The sequence below is a fragment of the Dromiciops gliroides genome, chromosome 2 (assembly GCF_019393635.1).
Source record: "Dromiciops gliroides isolate mDroGli1 chromosome 2, mDroGli1.pri, whole genome shotgun sequence".
In the NCBI taxonomy this organism is placed as follows: Eukaryota; Metazoa; Chordata; class Mammalia; order Microbiotheria; family Microbiotheriidae; genus Dromiciops; species Dromiciops gliroides.
Window position 1 is genome coordinate 640711509 of NC_057862.1, and position 18778 is coordinate 640730286.

At 41.6% G+C, this 18778-nt stretch overlaps 1 protein-coding gene across 1 annotated transcript in view; it reads right to left on the reverse strand.

Moving 5' to 3' along the window:
* The window catches only part of COTL1 (coactosin like F-actin binding protein 1), a 64311-nt gene that overhangs the window by 28712 nt on the left and 16821 nt on the right, over nt 1-18778 (reverse strand). Inside the window, exon 3 of the mRNA XM_043989544.1 lies at nt 8662-8819. Coding sequence (XP_043845479.1) covers nt 8662-8819 — 158 coding nt within the window. The remainder of the gene's footprint in view (nt 1-8661; nt 8820-18778) is intronic.

An 18778-nucleotide genomic window follows, 5' to 3' on the forward strand; every position in this document is an offset into this window, starting at 1 on the left:
ACTGATATTTCAGAAACTGAAAAATGCTACAAAGCAGGGTTTGCTTTATTGTCTTGTTGATTATCTAGGTTTAAGAAAGTGATGGAGAAAATGTTAATAAATCATATTAAATTTTAAAGTGTGTCCTGTATACTCTTTTTTTGGGGATGGTTAGTTGTTAAATATTTATCAGCATACCCGTGAATGGACCCTTTGGGCAGTCTGGTGAAACCTATGGACCCATTCTCAGAATAATGTTTTTAAATGTATAAATCAAAATGCAGAAGACTATGAAAGAAACCAATCATACTGAAATATAATTATCAAAATTTTTTTTTAATCCCACATTCCTGGACCCCAGTATAAGGATCCTTGTACTACACTCTGCTGTCTCATTATGTCTATTTAAACAAAAAGCATTTATTACGGGGCAGCTAGGTGACACAGTGGATAGAGCACCGGCCCTGGAGTCAGAAGTACCTGAGTTCAAATCCGGCCTCAGACACTTAACAGTTACTAGCTGTGTCACCCTGGGCAAGTGACTTAACCCCAACTGCCTCACTAAAAAAAAAAAGAAAAAAGAAAAAGCATTTATTGAGCACCTACTAGATGCCAACACTATGCTGAGGATGCAAAGACAGTATTACTCCCATAGTCCCAAATTACCTTCAAAGAGGAAGGGAGCTTCTCAGTAGTGCAATGACCCAAGACAATTCCAAAGAACTCATGATGGAAAATGTTCTCCATATCCAGAAATTGTGAATTCTGTGGATTCTGAATGCAGATTGAACCATACTGTTTCTACTTTGGTTTTTGTTTTTTTGTTTTTTGAGGTTTTTCCCTTTTTTTCTGATTCTTCTTTCACAACATGACTAATGCAGAAATGTGTTTAATGTGATTGTACATATATAGCTTATATCAGATAGCTTTCTGTCTGGGGAGGGGGGAAGGAAGAGAGGGAGGGAGAAAAATTTGGAATTCAAAATCTTATGAAAACAAATGTTGAAAACTATTTTTACATGTAACTGGAAAATAATAAAATACTTTTATGATTAAAAAATAAAATAACAAAGAGGAGGGGAGAAAAGACTCTAAAAGACATTTTTGAAAGGCGTGAAAATAATTCAGAGAAATGACCAGAAACCAGCATGGCTTCTCTATTTCAGATACCAGCAGGTATTCCATCGAAGTTTTCATAATACTTTAAGTAGCCATGACTCAGGAGGAGCCAGGTGGGCCAGGAGATAAAAGTGATAAAAGTGTCAGGCCTGGAGTCAGGAAGACTCATATTCCTGATTTCAAATCCAGTATCAGACACATATTCACTGTGGGACCAGGGGCAGCTAGGTGGCACAGTGGATAGACCACTGGCCCTGGATTCAGAAGGACCTGAGTTCAAATCCGGCCTCAGACACTTAACACTTACTAGCTGTGTGACCCTAGGCAAGTCACTTAACCCCAACTCCCTCACCAAAAAAAAAAGCTGTGGGACCCTGACTTCACCCTATCTGTTTCCTCATTTGTAAAATGAACCAGAGAAGGAAATGGCAAATCACTACAGCATCTTTGCCAAGAGTCAGATACAAATAAAATGACCAAACAGGACTGCACACACACACTCACGTGCGTGCGCGCGCACACACACACAATCTTGACTCAGATTTCTAACAGATCTCATAGGAATTTATGACTAGTCTGCAGGTTAACTTGTCATCTTAATGGGCTTTTAGATAGCATTGCACATGAGGCTGTTGAAGGGATAAAGCTATTTTTTTTTATTACATTAGTTATCTCCGGAAGTAGCTTCCCACCAACCCTTGACTCTTTGATGAACCCTCCCTTCTAAGAAAAACTGTTAAAGCAAAATCAACCAACATAGAGATGGTCTTTGGGTCCATATTGCATTCTGTAACTGTTATTTAAGGACTAAAATTAGTCATTACAATTAGTAAGACGTTTGTTTACACTACCAGAGCCATTGTATATATTTTTCTGGATCTGCCTCCCTCTGAATCCATTCATACAAGTCTCAGAATCAGAGATCTAGAGCTTTTTCTTCTTGTTAAGTCATGTCTGACTCTTTGTGACCCCTAGGGTGGTTTGCCATTTACTTTACCAGGTCATTTCACAAGTGAGGAAACTGAGGCAAAACAGGTGACATGACTTGCTCAGGGCCACTCAACTAGCAAGTGTCTGAGGCTGTATTTGAACTCAGATCTTTCTTACTCCAGGCTGAAGGGTTATATCCACTGCACTACCTAGCTGTCCCAAGAGATTTAGAACTAGAAGGAACTTTATAGGTCATCTAACCTAACTCCCACATTTTACAGCTGAGGGAACTGAGGCCCGGAGCAAATAATTTCCTAAGGTCATGAAGAATACATTGTTGCTTCACCTATTCTCTTAAGGGCAGAATCCAGGAACTGGAGATCCTAACAAGTCCAAATCCAGAATTCTTTCCACTTCGCTTTCCCTACTCATCATTTCTTACACTGCGATAAGATTCCATTATATCCATATAGCACACTTTATTCAGTCAATTCCCCAATTGTTGGACACCATTTTGTTTTCAGTCTTTGCCAACACCAAAAAAAAAAAAAAGTGCTGCTGTGAATATGTTTGTGTACGTGAAGCCTGTCTGTCTTTGCTTTCCTTGAGGGCAGATGTCCAGTAATAAGATTGCTGGGTAAACAATGATGTAAAATTATCTTATGCATAAGGCGATGGCTCATTGTTTTGACACTGCTAATAAGCAGATTCTAAAAATAGTTTTTCAAAATCAATTGCCACAAAGATATCACATTTCCTCGTAAGAAAAACTTCTGATTGATCTCTTTAAAAAAAAAAAACATATTTAGAGTTGAAAGAAGCCATAGAAATCATCTATTCCAACCCAAACTCACATTGATCAGGAAAACCCATGTAAATAAAGCTTTCAGAAACAGAAGCATAGTGTAAGTTTCTATTGACGGTAACCCCTCACCCATCCTCCCAGTCACATAGTGTCAGAACCTGGGAATCTTCCTAAGGTTTTGCTCGCCACCATATTCAGGCATTAAATTGTAGAGTGTCTCTACCTCTGTCCCTTGTATTCATCTTTGTTTCCATTGATAAAGCCACCACCCTGGTTTAGACTTTCCCTCATCAACCCTGGACCATGGAAATAACCACCTAATTATTCTTCCTGATTCTAATCTCTCCCTTCTAACAGTCTACAAAGCTGCCAAAAATAGTTTTAAGGAAGAGCTCCTAACTGATCTTCCTTAAATTAACTCTCTCTCTCTCTCTCTCTCTCTCTCTCTCTCTCTCTCTCTCTCTCTCTCTCTCTCTCTCTCTCTCTCTCCCTCCCTCCCTCCCTCCCTCCCTCTCTCTTTCAGTAGCTTCCTAATACCTCTGGGGTAAAAAATAAACTCCTCAATACAACCTGGCTCCAAGCTACCTTTATGTTCCCTAATTTCCAGTCAAAGCAGACTACTGAGCTACTCTCCAAATTCAATGTTTTATCTCCGTGCATTTATATAAACCTGGAATACCATCCCTCTTCACTTCCACCTTTTAGATCCTGTATCTTCCTTCAAAGTTTAGCTAAGGTACCATTTCCTTCAGGGATCTTTCCCTGACACTCCACCCCTACCTTCACACACGGAGACTTTGTTAATATTCTTCTACTTAAATTCATTTACTTATCTGTGGACATGTATGTCCCAAGTGCAAAGTTGGTTCTTTGAGGGCAAAGGATATTTCTGGATCTACCATACCTAAAACACAATTAGTGCTGTGTATAAGAACTTGTACTCAAATGTTCATTGAATTTATCTCCTTCAGTATATTTAAAATTCCATTTTATGTGATTTGATAAATATCTACTATGGGGGGCAATATCATAAAATGGACGGGGAGCCAGCCTTGAAGCCAGGAAGACCAGACACATTCTGTCTGGATAAGTCACTTAACAGGAAGTTGGTTAACTCTTAAGACTAAGTTTCAGGACAAGTTGTGGTATATGAATGTAATGGAATATTATTATGCTGTAAGAAATGATGAGCAGGCAGATTTCAGAAAAACCTGGAAAGACTTAAGTGAACTGATACTGAGTGAAGTGAGCAGAACCAGGAGAATATTGTACGAAGTAACAACAACATTGTGTGATGATCAATTGTGATAGGATGCAAGAAGAACTCAACAGGCTAAAACATAGGGCCAAGAAGATGAAATGTAAAGTATGAATGCCACATTCCACCTGAGTTCCAAACATTGACTTCCCAAGCACAAAATGGAGGAAGCTATGGCAATCAATACGTAAGCATTTATTGAATGCCTACTGTGTGCCAGGCACTGGGCTAGGTGCTGGGGGTGCAAAGGAAAAGAATGAAACAGTACCTTCCCTCAAGGAGCTTACAAACTAACAGAAGGAACTACATGTCTATGCCAAATCAATACAAGGTAATTTGGAAACACTAGCAGTTTGGAGGTTGGGGATTCCTGAAGATCTGAAGAAGGGAGTGGTGTCTGAGCTGAGCTTTCTCAATCAATCAGCAAGTATTTATTAGGCAATGACTGTACTGTTCTAAGCCCTGGAGACACAAGCACAATGAATGAAAAAATACTTGCCAGGAGTTTACATTCAAATGGAACTTACATTAGAGTTTATTTACTCTAGTTCCTTTTAGCTTTGAAACAAACTCAGGATTATTAGAAGTAGGAGTGAAGATGGAGTACTTTTCAGACATGGAGAACAGCTTGTGCAAAGGTGCAGAGATTGGAGATGACATATCATGTGAGGACTAGCCACAAGGCCAGGTTGGCTAGAGCATAGAGGGGAGAAGGGAACAAGCATTTATTCAGTGTCTACTATATGCCAGACACTGGGCTAAGCACTCAATGAATACTATTTCATTTGATCCTCACAACCACCCTATGAGGTAGGTGCTGTTATCATCTCATTTTACAGTTGAAGAAACTAAAGGGATGTAGAGAGCAAGAAGAGCTGACTTGGAGCCATATCATGAAGGGCTTTAAATGCCAAACAGAGGGCTTTGTATTTCATTCTAGGAGCACATGGGAAACACTGCAGATTCTCAAACAGAGGACTGACATGATCACACTTATGTTTTAGGAAGATCACTGGCAACTCTGTAGAAAATGGAATGGGGGTGGGAGGGGCAGCTAGGTGGCACAGTAGATAAAGCACTGGCCCTGGATTCAGGAGGACCTGAGTTCAAATCTGGCTTCAGACACTTGACATGTACTAGCTATGTGACCCGTGGGCAAGTCACTTAACCCCTGTTGCCCCGCCCCCCCCCAAAAAAAAAGAAAGAAAGAAAAAGAAAAAATGGATTGGAAAAGAGATTTGAAGAGCAGCCAGGTGGTACAGTAGATAGAGCACCAGCCCTGGAGTCAGGAGGACCTGAGTTCAAATCCAGCCTCAGACACTTGACACTTACTAGCTGTGTGACCCTGGGCAAGTCACTTAACCCCAATTGCCTCAAAAAAGAAAAAGAAAAAAAAGAAAAGGTCACTTCACCCTGTTTGCTTCAGTTTCCTCATCTGTCAAATGAGCTGGAGAAGGAAATAACAAACCACTCCAGTGTCTTTGCCAAGAAAATCCCAAACGGGGTCATAAAGAGTCGGAGAAGAGTAAAAAATGACTAAACAGCAATAACAAAAACCAACTAAGAGCCCAGCATGGCTTTTAAGCAGCAGCTAGGTGGTGCAGTGGATAGAGCCCTAGCCCTGGAGTCAAAAGGACCTGAGTTCAAATCCAGCCTCAGACACTGGCCCAGTTGCGCCCCTATTCCCCCCAAAAAGGAGAGATTTGAGCCAGGGAGATCCATCAGGAGACCACTGCATAAATGCAAATGATGAGGGTCTAAATTAGGAGGCAGATCATGGAACTATAAAGAAAGATACTGGGAGATAGTAATAACAAGACTTGGCAATTGGATTTGTGGGGTAAATGAGAATGATAAGTTGAGGACTATTTAGCTATAAACTGTGTGAACAGAAGGATGTTAAGAAACCCTTAATAGCAATAGAGAAGTTCAGAAGGGGTGCCCCCCCCCCCCGGCGTGTTAGGTTGAGGGGGGAGATGATAAACTCTTTCTCTTCTTCTTTACTCCCTTTCACATAGTCAATGATCTGGCATCATTGGTCTTCTGGCACTTCCTTGCATGAAACACTGCAGCTCCTGACTGTAACTTTTTACTGGTTGCCCCCCATACCTAGAATGTTCCCTCTCCTCATCTCTGCCTCCTGGCCTCCCAGCTTTCTGACAGTTCCTCCTTGCTACAATGCTAAAGCCTTCTCCCTAATATTAACTTAAATGCATATACATAGATCTGCCCAATGCTGTCTCCCCTTTTAGAATGTGAGCTCAGGGCAGCTAGGTGGCGCAGTAGATAAAGCACCAGCCTTGGATTCAGGAGGACCTGAGTTCAAATCCAGCCTCAGACACTTGACACTTACTAGCTGTGTGACCCTGGGCAAGTGGCTTAACCCTCATTGTCCTGCAGAAACAAACAAAAAAACAAAGAATGTGAGCTCCCTGAGGGCAGAGGCTGTTTCTGCCCCTTTTTGTATCCCCCAACATTTAGCAGAGTTCCTGGCTTGCTCATAGTAAGCACCTAATAAATGCTAGTTGACTTGACTTCTATTTTGGGATGTCTATAGGACATCTAATACATAGCATTTCATCTGAAAAAAGATCTGAGCATTAAACTCACGCAGCTCTTTTATGGCTTCTTGGATGTAGCCTCACTCTTGGAAATGGATGTTTATGGTACGAGATCCCTATAGGGGGTTAAGTGGGAGTGATAAGTCAGATAAAGACTGGGGGAGGGGGTGGCTAGGGGGTGCAGTGGAAAAAGCACTGGCCCTGGATTCAGGAGGACTAGAGTTTAAATCCAGCCTCAGACACTTCATACTTACTAGCTGTGTGACCCTGGACAAGTCACTTAACCCTCACTGCCCTGCCAAAAAAACCCAAAAACCAAAAGACTGGAGACAGTAATACTCATCCTAGTGAGCAGGAAGAAGGGGGTTCAAAGAGAGATTACATGCCTGTAAGCTCTATTTAGCTGGCTGGCTATTCTGTGTTCCAAAAGTGATTGGTCTCTAAGGCAAGACAATCTTTGGAAATAAAAGCTACACATAACCAAGACTCTGGGAACTGACAGATTCTTCTCCTTATGGATAGAAAGCAGCTGAATGTTATTCCTTAGTCTGAGGGTTGGATGTAGAAGAGCCTATCTCCTTCATTAAAATAACCTGAACCACAAGCTCTGGGTTCTGAGCTTAAAAAAAAAAAAAAAGATGGAAGAACTCATTTCTCTTACTGGAAAGAGATAGTACCTCAGGTGAGAAACAGAGGGAAATTCCACCACCCTGTGCTCAGCAGAGGAACAAGCCAGTAGTCCCTTATGGAAATGACTCACCATATAGGGAAACAGATCAAATGGAAGCAAAAAAAAAAATATTTGAAGGTATTAAATTTGAAGGTCAATGATTCAATGCAATATGGCAGCTGCAAGAGCTCATGCAATCTTAGACTTTGTTAAGGGAAGCATAAACTGTGCAGGACTAGGTAATAGTCCCACTGTACTTTGCTCTGGTCTGACCACATCTGGAATATTAGGCTCAGTGAAGAAGATTATTAATAAGTTGGAATAGTTGAGAGGAGAGCAACAAAGATGGAGGAGTGTCTATGATGATACTGACAGAACTAGGAATGTCTAGCCTGGAGAAGAAAATATATAATATATCAGATAGATGAAGATTTATCATAGGGAATAGGGATTGGACTCATTCTTGGTCCCAGAGGCAGGACCATGGGTAGAAGTTGCAAAAGGTCGGGGGCAGCTAGGTGGCACAGTGGATAAAGCACTGGCCCTGGATTCAGGAAGACCTGAGTTCAAATCCAGCCTCAGACACTTGACACTTACTGTGTGACCCTGGGCAAGTCACTTAACCCTCATTGCCCCAGAAAAAAACAAAACAAAAAGTTGCAAAAGGTCAAATTTCATCGCAATATCAGGAAAAACTTAGTAACAGTGAGAGCAGGGACAGCTAGGTGGCACAGTAGATAAAAGCATCAGCCCTGGATTCAGGAGGACCTGAGTACAAATTCGCCCTCAGACACTTGACACTTACTAGCTATGTGACCCTGGGCAAGTCACTTAACCCTCATTGCCCCACAAAAAACAAACCAAAAAATTGTGAGAAATAAAAGGGGAATGGGGGGTGGGGGGAGCAAGGTTCACAATCATTGGAGATATTCAAGCAAAGATATTCAAACATTTGCTGAATAAATGAATCATGGGGGTGTTTTGTGTGGTACGAGAGAACATAGGCAGCTGAGGTAATCAAAAATAATATCGAATTATTAATATGGAATAATATAATAATAAAAAATTATAATTTTAAAAGCAATGGTGAATGTAGGTTCAAATCCCTGCTCTGCTACTTCCTTAGCTGCATAGCTACGGAAATGTCACAACCACACCCAGACTCAGTTTCTGCATCTGTAAAGTGGGGAGACTGCTTTCATTAGTTTCCTCACAGAGCTGAGGTATTAATCAAATTAAATACCAGGTGCAAAGTGCTTTGTAAACTGTGGTGAAGCACAGTCAAATGTGGGCTATTATGGTGACTATCATGATTTTCACTAGTCAATGGGAGACTTACCTGCACGACTTCCTTCACCAGGGTCTTGTCCGTCCCAGTCTTGGCTCTCTGCAGGCCACTGACTTTCTCCCCGATCCAAGTGATGAGGGCAAACTTGACTCTTTTGCTCATGGCATCCCCCGTGGTAAATCGGACAAACCCAAACAATCGGACGTCCTCTGTAAGAAACAGAGATGCTGATTAAAGATTTGACACAAAACAATCCCCTTAGTAAATAGGGCAGAGAGGTAGTGCAGTGGATAGACCACTGGACTGTGAATCAGGGAGACTCCTCTTCCTGAGTTCAGAGCCAGCCTCAGACACTTCTTAGCTGTGTGACCCTGGGCAAGTCCCTTTACCCTGTTTGCCTCAGTTTCCTCATCTGTCAAATGAGGTAGAGAAGGAAATGTCAAACTATCCCAGTATCTCTGCCAAGAAAACCCCGAATGGGGTTATGAAGAGTTGGACACACCTAAACATTTTTTATTTTTTTATTTTTTTGGCAGGGCAATGAGGGTTAAGTGACTTGCCCAGGATCACATGACTAGTAAGTGTCAAGTGGCTAAGGCTGGATTTGAACTCAGGTCCTCCTGAATCTAAGGCCAGTGCTTTATCCACTGTGCCACCTAGCTGTCCCCTGAATATTTTGTTACAAAACAAGAGTCCCATGCTGAATGTCATTTATTTTATTATACTGTGAAGCATTGGATGAAATGGGCTTTTATGGGAAATGGCACTTGATGACCCTGGACAAGTCGCTTAACCCTCATTGCCCTGGAAAGAAAGAAAGAAAGAAAGAAAGAAAGAAAGAAAGAAAGAAAGAAAGAAAGAAAGAAAGAAAGAAAGAAAGAAAGAAAGAAAGAAAGAAAGAAAGAAAGAAAGAAAGAAAGAAAGAAAGAAAGAAAGAAAGAAAGAAAGAGAAAGAAAGAAATGGCACTTGTTTTTCCAACTCTATGCCAACTACCATCAGGGCTCCAAGCATGGTTATTTCAGAAGAATAGAAGATTCCTGAAAACTACTGGTTTACTGTATTCCTGTTGCCTAGCATGGGCCCTTGATCATAGCTTTTGCTCTGTTTGTTGAATAGATACATTGAATTAAAATCTGTCTGTGTTTGTGGTCATTTTGAGGGATAGAGGTGAGAAGACCCCCCCAGAAAACCTAGCTTATGTGACCTTGGGCAAGTCACCTCCTGTCTGAATTCCAATTTTCTCCTTTGTAATACAAAGGAATTGCACCAAGTGGCTTCTGAGGTCTCCTTGGCCTCCCAACTCTAGGATCCTAGAATTTCTGAGACTATTGACTGAGTAGAGAAATGTGAGGCCTTATGGGTTCCATAACTGTATCCATCCCTAGCTCACACAGTCACTCGGATTATACTGCTTCAAGCAGAGTCTCTAGAAAGAGTTAAAGAAGTTTAGAGTAATAGAAAGCTCTGAGGAAAGACCAATCAGTATGGAGGGAAGGGAATAAACATTTACATAAACACCTACTATGTGCCAAATGGTTTTTACAAATATCTCATTTGATCCTCATGACAACACTGGGTGGTAGGTGCTATTATTATCCCTATGTTACAGATAAGGAAACTGAGACAAACAGAGGTTAAGTGACTTGCCCAGGGTCACACAGCAGGTAAGTGTCTGAGGCCAGATTTGAGCTCTGGTCTTCCTGACTCCAGTTCTACTATGTCACTATGACACTACGTCACCAGTTGCCTCCAAGGCAAGCAGAGGTTAAATGACTTGGAAGGGACCTTGAAGACTATCTCTTTTAGATTTCATTGAATTTGGCTATAATATTCCTGGAGGTTTTCCTTTTGGGATCTCTTTCAGGAGGTGATCAGTGGATTCTTTCAATCTCTATTTTAGCCAAATTCCAGAACTCTCAGGTGAAGGAGAAAATACTGCAAGCAGCTAGAAAAAAGGAATTCAAATACTGTGGAGCTCCAATAAGGATAAAGCAAGATCTAGCAGCTTCTACATTAAAGGACCGAAGGGCATGGAATATGATATTCCAGAGGGCAAAGGAACTGGGACTACAGCCAAAAATCATGTACGCAGCAAAACTGAGTATAATCTTTCAAAGATTTCATTGAAGCCCAGAAAAGGAAAGTGAGTGGCCCAAAGTTCTCTCCATTCCTAATTTTCTCATGTTCTTTCTCCACTATGATCCAGCAGCCAGGAAGATCACTCCACCACTGTGGCTCCTTCCTTTGATTAGTCAGTTCCTTTTAAAGAAAAGTGCCCAGGGGCAGCTAAGTGATAAAGCACCGGTCCTGGATTCAGGAGGACCTGAGTTCAAATCCAGCCTCAGAAACTCAACACTTACTAGCTGTGTGACCCTGGGCAAGTCACTTAACCCTCACTGCCCTGCAGGAGAGGGAGAGGAGAGGGAGAGGAGAGGAGAGAAAAGAAAAAGTACCCAAGCCATCCATGTTTACTCCATTCCTCTCTGAGCTCCACTTCTGACTCACTTCTTTCCCCACCATGACCCAGCTTGGGTAACTCCTTCACTACCTACTTCAGATTCCTTTATGCATTGTCTTCCTACATTGGAATATAAGCTCCTTGAGGGCAGGGACTGTCTTTCTTTTTACTTGTATTTGTATTCTCAGAATTTAGTATGGTGCCTGATACACAGTAAGTGCTTAATAAATGCTTCTTGCCTTGACTGGTTAACTTAGTTACTAATCAATTGCCTTGAATATTAGACCTGTTGGAATCCAGTGATGATGCTACAAGCCCACTTCTAGAACAAACTGTCTGAGATGGAGGGTTTTCCTAATGGTTAGTATTGGCCCACCCATAGTTTCAACAAGTTGGTTTCCATTGTGACTATGGGCACACATTTTTGCAAGACTGTTGGTTTGTGCCAACATATAGTCTGTTTCTATGACTGAATTCCAAAAAACCCCCAACACAAAACAACCCACCCTAAATGTCACATATGGGCATGAGACCCATGACCTTAATTTCATTAGGACCAAAAGTAAATCAGGGGTCACCAGCCAATAAATCATGATCCATCTGTATGTCTTGGACTCTCATCTAGAAGCTATAGATGCCTTCTCTATAGCAATCAGTGACCTAAATTTTTATGCCAACTTTCTCCAAATCACCCTCCCCAACTCCCCACTACTGCCATTGGTCAGAGGAATTTAGGGAAATTCAAAATAGCACTTTATCAGAAAGAGGTCACAGACCTCTAATCTGCTGGTGATCCTGTTACTTGGCCATATTTAAATTATGAACAGTAGATTCCATGTCCTCCCAAAGACATTATCACCATATCTGGTTGTCTGGCAACTCTAATATATCAATTATATTTACAAATGCCTCAAAGGACAATGGGAAAAGGAACACAGTGGGTAGGCTATAGCATGTTACCAACAATAACTTGCATGAGGGAAATGGCATACATTGACAATCAATGACAACATGGTTGATTGGAAAAGAAAGCAGGCAGAACATGTAGTGAGAGATCAAACATCTCTCTGCCTGTGGGCTTAAATGGTATCCAAAAAGTTTTCAACAGAACTAGAGGAAGAACTCCAACATGTTGGGTAGACCCTCTAGGAAGGCTTTATGGAAGGACATGGATGAGAATCACAAAAGAAGAGAAGGAATGGATGGAATGTAATCTATGACAGTAAGAAGGGTATCCAACCCATTGAGAACATGACTCCACCAAAGTACCATTGACAAGCATTTAGCTCCACGAGATTCTTCTTCCAATTCCATCCAGTGCTGTAGAGATGACAATGAAATGCGACCTAACCGGCTTTGGTACGGGGCTGTCAATGGCACATCAGTCATTCCCCGAGGACCAGCCTAGCTAAATCTGGAGGGAGTCAGTACAAAGGGTCGGCCACCAGTCATTGAATTCCTTCAGCCATTGGGACTCACAAAGAGAGTCTAATAAAGGGGAAGGAAGGGGCTATAATCTGCTTCTGTGGAGAGAGTTTCCAGACAAATAAAGTCAGGTTCTTTGAAGGATGTGTGCACATAGGCACACAAACATTTGAGTTGAATTAACCTCTAGCACAAGCAATCTGGAACTGCGCTGAACTGATAAAGTCACATGCTGCTTCGGATGAGGGCACCCATCAGAGTCAAATGTCACCACAATTCCATTGCTGGCAATGGCTATAAGTAAATGTCACCATTTGAAAAAGCAACCAACACCCAGCAGCAGCTAATTACATTCCCCAGGGCAATCAGATCCTCTCAATGTGTGAGCCCTGGAACCACAGAGAAATGCCCCTCCATATAATTCAGTGTAACTAAAGCAAGAAAATCCCAGTGGTTTCCTAGGCAACCACTCTCTTTTCCTTGCTTTAATATTTAACAGAAATACTCACTGGCTTCTGCACTGTGTTTGAAGGTATTCTCACTTCAGTTCTTAAATGCCATAAAATGACCAACAGGCAGATCACAACAACTCAGAAGTCACAGGTAATTCATTAAGAGGGACTTTACGAGGGGGCAGCTAGGTGGCGCAGTGGATAGAGCACCGGCCCTGGAGTCAGGAGGACCTGAGTTCAAATCCGGCCTCAGACACTTAACACTTACTAGCTGTGTGACCCTGGGCAAGTCACTTAACCCCAATTGCCTCACTAAAAAAAAAGAAAAAAAAAGAGGGACTTTACGAGTCATTTTTTCCAACTTCCTCATCTGGCAGAATACACTGGGGCCAAGGGAAGGTAACTTATACAAGAAGACATGGGTAGGCAAGGCTGGAAAGAAGCCTCTGGTTCCTAGACCAGAGGTCTTCCACCAGAATTCACTGCCTTTACTCTTTCCTCACGTGAACTTTTCTCCATCCTAATTACTGATCAAAAATATTTGAGATTTTTCTCAGTGTTCCCCATGTGATCCTCTTTTTGCTCACCATAGTTGGGTCTGATGATGATGGATGATTGTTTATGAGGATAATCATTATCAATAATATTGGGGGCAGCTAGGTGGCACAGTGAATAAAGCACCAGCCCTGGATTCAGGAGGACCTGAGTTCAAATCCAGCCTCAGACACTTGACATTTACTAGCTATGTGACCCTAGGCAAATCACTTAACCCTCTTTGCCCCACAAAAAAATTATTAATAATAATATTGTATATACTCTATAAATATGTACTTTATATAAGTATACTTACTTATAAATATATTTAAATATATTTACATAAATAAATCTGAATTACCAAAATGACTGATTAATGGTTTGTGAATCGCCACATTATATATATATATATATATACACACACATATATATACAGGGAAATAAAGCAGTAGACTGGTGTATGTAAAAAGAAAAATGACCTGGTACAAGAGTGGTTACTGTTAGGATCCAGGTCTACTGTCCCATGTGACCTTAAGTTTATGACATAGGAAGATCAGTTGAAGGAATTGGGAGAAAAAAAAAGATTAGGGAAGGGATATAACCGCTACATCCAAATTTTTGTGGGGAGGTCACATGGAGGAGGCAAATGTTTGTTGACTGACTGAGTGACCCCAAAGGGCAGAAACTGGGAGTAATGGGTGGTAGTTACAAATAGATAAATTTAGGTTTGAGGTCAGCAGAAGCTGCCCCAAAGTCAAATAGCTTCCCTTGAGATATGGTGGGCTCCCCCTCCTAGGAGCTCTTCAAGCAGAAGCTGACTACCATTTGTTCAGTATGCTATAATTGGGAGTCTTTCATGTATGGATGGGACTGGTTGAGTGCTGATATCCCTTCCCATTCTCTGATTCTATGATTTTGTGACCTTGGGCAAATTACTTTGCTACATTTGGTTAGTATTTTAATAAAGGCAAGTTTTAGCATATAATTTGCATTCTAATTATTGGCCTACACAGAAGTCTTTCCTTACTAGATTTTTTTTTTTTTTAGTGAGGCAATTGGGGTTAAGTGACTTGTCCAGGGTCACACAGCTAGTAAGTGTTAAGTGTCTGAGGCCGGATTTGAACTCAGGTCCTCCTGACTCCAGGGCCGGTGCTCTATCCACTGCGCCATCTAGCTGCCCCTTCCTTACTAGATTTTAAGCTACCGGAGGGCAGGAATTCTCTCTCCTTTATATTTGTATCTCGGGCAGCTAGGTGTCGCAGTGGATAAAGCACTAGCCTTGGATTTAGGAGGACCTGAGTTCAAATCCAGCCTCAGACATTTGACACTTAACAAGCTGTGTGACCCTGGGCAAGTCACTTAACCCTCATTGCCCTGGAAAAACAAAACAAAAAATATAGTTGTATCTCGCGAAGCTCTGTGCAATTACTCGTGTTTCCATAGACTTTAAGAACCTTTTCAGGGAGAGAGTGCTAGTATCATCCCATTTAACAGAAGAGAAAATTGAGACTCCAAGACCTGCCTGAGATCATATAGCTAGTAAGTATCTGAGGAGGAAATTGAGTCCAGCTCTTCCAACTTGTCTTACTTCTATGATGCTGGCTCTAAGACACAGATAGGTAATAGGCACTTAATCATTACTGACTGAACTTAACTGGATACGAAAGCATTACACAGTGTCTTTAAGATCTATGAAGAGCTAATATTTATGATTTATCATTCTATAATATTTTCACGTTCGTAATAATAACCTCTCAGTTGTCTCTGCTACTATAGGGAGGGGCAGATCAAGCATCTACCTGCATTAACAAAAGGGAATTCTCTTCCTGGGCATTCTTATGCCAATGAAATAACAGCTTTATAAGAGTCACCAGACTATATTCACATTACTTTTTTGTTTTGTTTTGTTTTGTTTTGTTTTGTTTTGCAGGGCAATGAAGGTTAAGTGACTTGCCCAGGATCACACAGCTAATAAGTGGTGAAGTGTCTGAGTCCGGATATGAACTCAGGTCCTTCTGAATCCAGGACCGGTGCTTCATCCACTGTACCACCTAGCTGCTGCTATATTCACATTAAAGAATCCAACAGGGGAGGCTAGGTGGCTCTGGATAGAGCACCAGCCCTGGAGTCAGGAGTACCTGAGTTCAAATCCAGCCTCAGACACTGAACACTTACTAGCTGTGTGACCCTGGGCAAGTCACTTAACCCCAATTGCCTCACTAAAAAAAAAAAAAAAAAGAATCCAACAGTTCACCCCCAACAGGCAGACCTGAAGGAGAAAAAGATAACAGAGTGAACATTCTAAAAATGCTGAAAGAATATCAGTCATTCACAGTGTAGTGAATGGGACTCTGGACCCAATCCTGCCTTGGGCTCTTATTAACTGTATGACCTTGGGCAAATATCTGAACCTCAGTTTCTTCACCTGTGAAATGGAGATAATAATAGTCCCTACCTCACAGGGTTGTGATGATTAAATGAGAGAATGAATTTAATATGCTTCTTCTTGTAGTTGTTTAGTCATTTTTCACTCTTATCTGACTCTTTGTGACCCCATTTGGGGTTTTCTTGGCAAAGATACTGAAGTGGTTTGTCATTTCCTTCTCTGGCTCATTTTAGAGATGAAGAAAGCGAGGCAAACAAGGCAAAGTGACTTGCCCATGGCCACACAGTGTCTTGAGCTTGATTTGAACCCAGATCTTCCTGACTCCAGACCTGACAAAGCTCAAATTGGTATATGATACAAGCTATTATCAGGGGTGGGCTGGAACCAGCTCCTAATAGATTTACAAAGCTAATTAGATTGCTTGATTTTCAGTGTGAGAATTTCTACCTCAGAAATCAGCTTGATTTATTGATTTGGTCATTGTGTAGACTTAAGAAAGTTGACAGAGGGGCAGCTAGGTGGCGCAGTGGATAAAGCACCGGCCCTGGATTCAGGAGGACCTGAGTTCAAATATGGCCTCAGACACTTGACACTTACTAGCTGTGTGACCCTGGGCAAGTCACTTAACCCTCATTGCTCCGCCAAAAAACAAAAAGAAAAGAAAAGAAAGTGACAGAGAAAATGTTAATAATATAAAGAACTGGGGTTTTATCACTGTGGACACTTTTTTCCCCCCACTGATATAAAACATGATCCTTCCAAACCTTAGTACATGGTCCATCACACACACACACACACACACACACACACACACACACACCCCAAGATCCTTTGCCTTTGAGACTCAGGTCAAATGCTATCCCCTAGCTTTTCCTGTCTCAATTGTGTCCCCTACTCTCTCCCCATCCTGCCACCCAATTACTTACTATTTCCTGCATGTGTTTTTTGTATCTACTTATTTGTGTATTTGTCACTTGCCCCTCCCCCCATGAGAATGCAAATTCACTGAGGGCAGGACCTGTTTTTGCTTTTCTGTCTCCAACACCTGGAACCATGCCAGAAGCATAGTGGGCCCTTGTGAAATTTAATCAAAATGCTCCCAGAATTGTCCTTCATTCACTGCTGTATAAAACACCAATAATTAACTTCTTTTAGGCTTAGGAGTGGGAGAGGGCAGGCAGGGGTTGGGGGTGAGAGGGGGGGTGTCCTAATTTGGAATTCAGAAACTGATATTACTGGGGATAGTCAATTTTGGGGGGAAAAATTTAAACCACATAAACTCATGTATGTCAGTAGCTAGAGGGCTTGATTTGAACAAAATGGAAGAGAGGCTCCGCTGACCAAAACATTCATTTTTTGCCCCACCAAGCAAACTCTTATGAGCTGTTCAAGCAGATCTTATGGATGTCTTTTCCTTAGAATACTTTCCCTGGAAAAAAGTTGAAGCTAATTTTGACTTCCAACTGTTCAAGGAGAAGGTAATAACCCACAGAACCCCACACTCCGTCTTCAAAGGGAGCATCTAGACAAAACTCTCAATGGGTTTGTATGAAACCCTTCCACTGAATTGTATTAAGTGACCTTGAGTTAGTCACTTCCCTTTTCCGGGCCTTGATTTCCTGACCTGTAAAATGAGGAAGTTGGACCAGATCTGAATATCTTATGGTTTTGTTTGTTTTGCTTGACTCTGTATATTTGTTACAAGGGTTTTGTTTTTGTTTTTTTTTTCTTTTTCCCAATGAAGGAGAGAAGGGAAAGAAAGAAAATAAATGTTTTTCATTGAAAAAAAAAATTCTGGGGGCAGCTAGGTGGTACAGTGGATAAAGCACCGGACCTGGATTCAGGAGGACCTGAGTTCAAATCCGGCCTCGGACACTTGACACTTACTAGCTGGGTGACCCTGGGCAAGTCACTTAACCCTCATTGCCCTGAAAAAAAAATTCTACAGTTCCAAAGTCCATCAATCCTTCACTAAATACACAAAGAAAAATTGATTCTGCAATTTTATAGATAGAACATTCAAATTATACCCACAAATATACAGATTATAATTCCACCACCACTTGAGGCTGAATGACTTGAGCAAGTCATTTCACTTATTTGGGCCTCATTTCAAGCAAGGATGCTGAACAGATTATTTCTAGGTCTCTTTCAGCACTAAAAATCAATGACTGTGCAGATCGGTCATGCTTTTGGTCTGAGTGACTTTTCCAAGAACAGCGATGAATCTGCAACACATCCTGCACATTCTCTCCATTTCTAGTCCGTTTTTATGACAGAGGACCAGATGGACTGTGGTCAGCGTGTATACCGTGCATAGAAGGGCAGAAAGTCCATGTGGGGACTGAACCCATGACCTGATGATGTCTCATGAATAGGTCACTTGAACCAAATGAAACTCAGAATTGGAGTCCGAAGCCACAACCTTTAGCCTCTTCCTGTACGGGAACCACAGAGGAAACAGAGTCGCCAATGTGTTTCAGCTGGGCATCCTCAGGTAGCCCTACTTTGCAGCTAGCAAAGACTCATTTCTCTCCCCCCTCCCCCAGTCTATGAGTAGAGATGACAAAGGGGAAGAAGAGTGAGGAAGCTTGTCTAGCAAGGGGGAAGTTGGGAGGCCTCCAGCTGTGCAAATCTATTTCCACCCCTGTGAGGAAGGGACCTGGCCCTAAACACAAAGCCTTGCCACACCAGCCCTCGCCTCCCTCCATTCCCTTCAATCCTGTTTGAAATAAAACATGGACATGAAGCTTCCTGTCTGGTCTAATTTTCTACACTGTCATTTTTACAGTAGGAGAACTTTAATGGGAACATTATAATTTAATGCCTTTTTTTTTTTGTGAGGCAATTGGGGTTAAGTGACTTGACCAGGGTCACACAGCTAGTGAGTGTTACATGTCTGAGGCTGGATT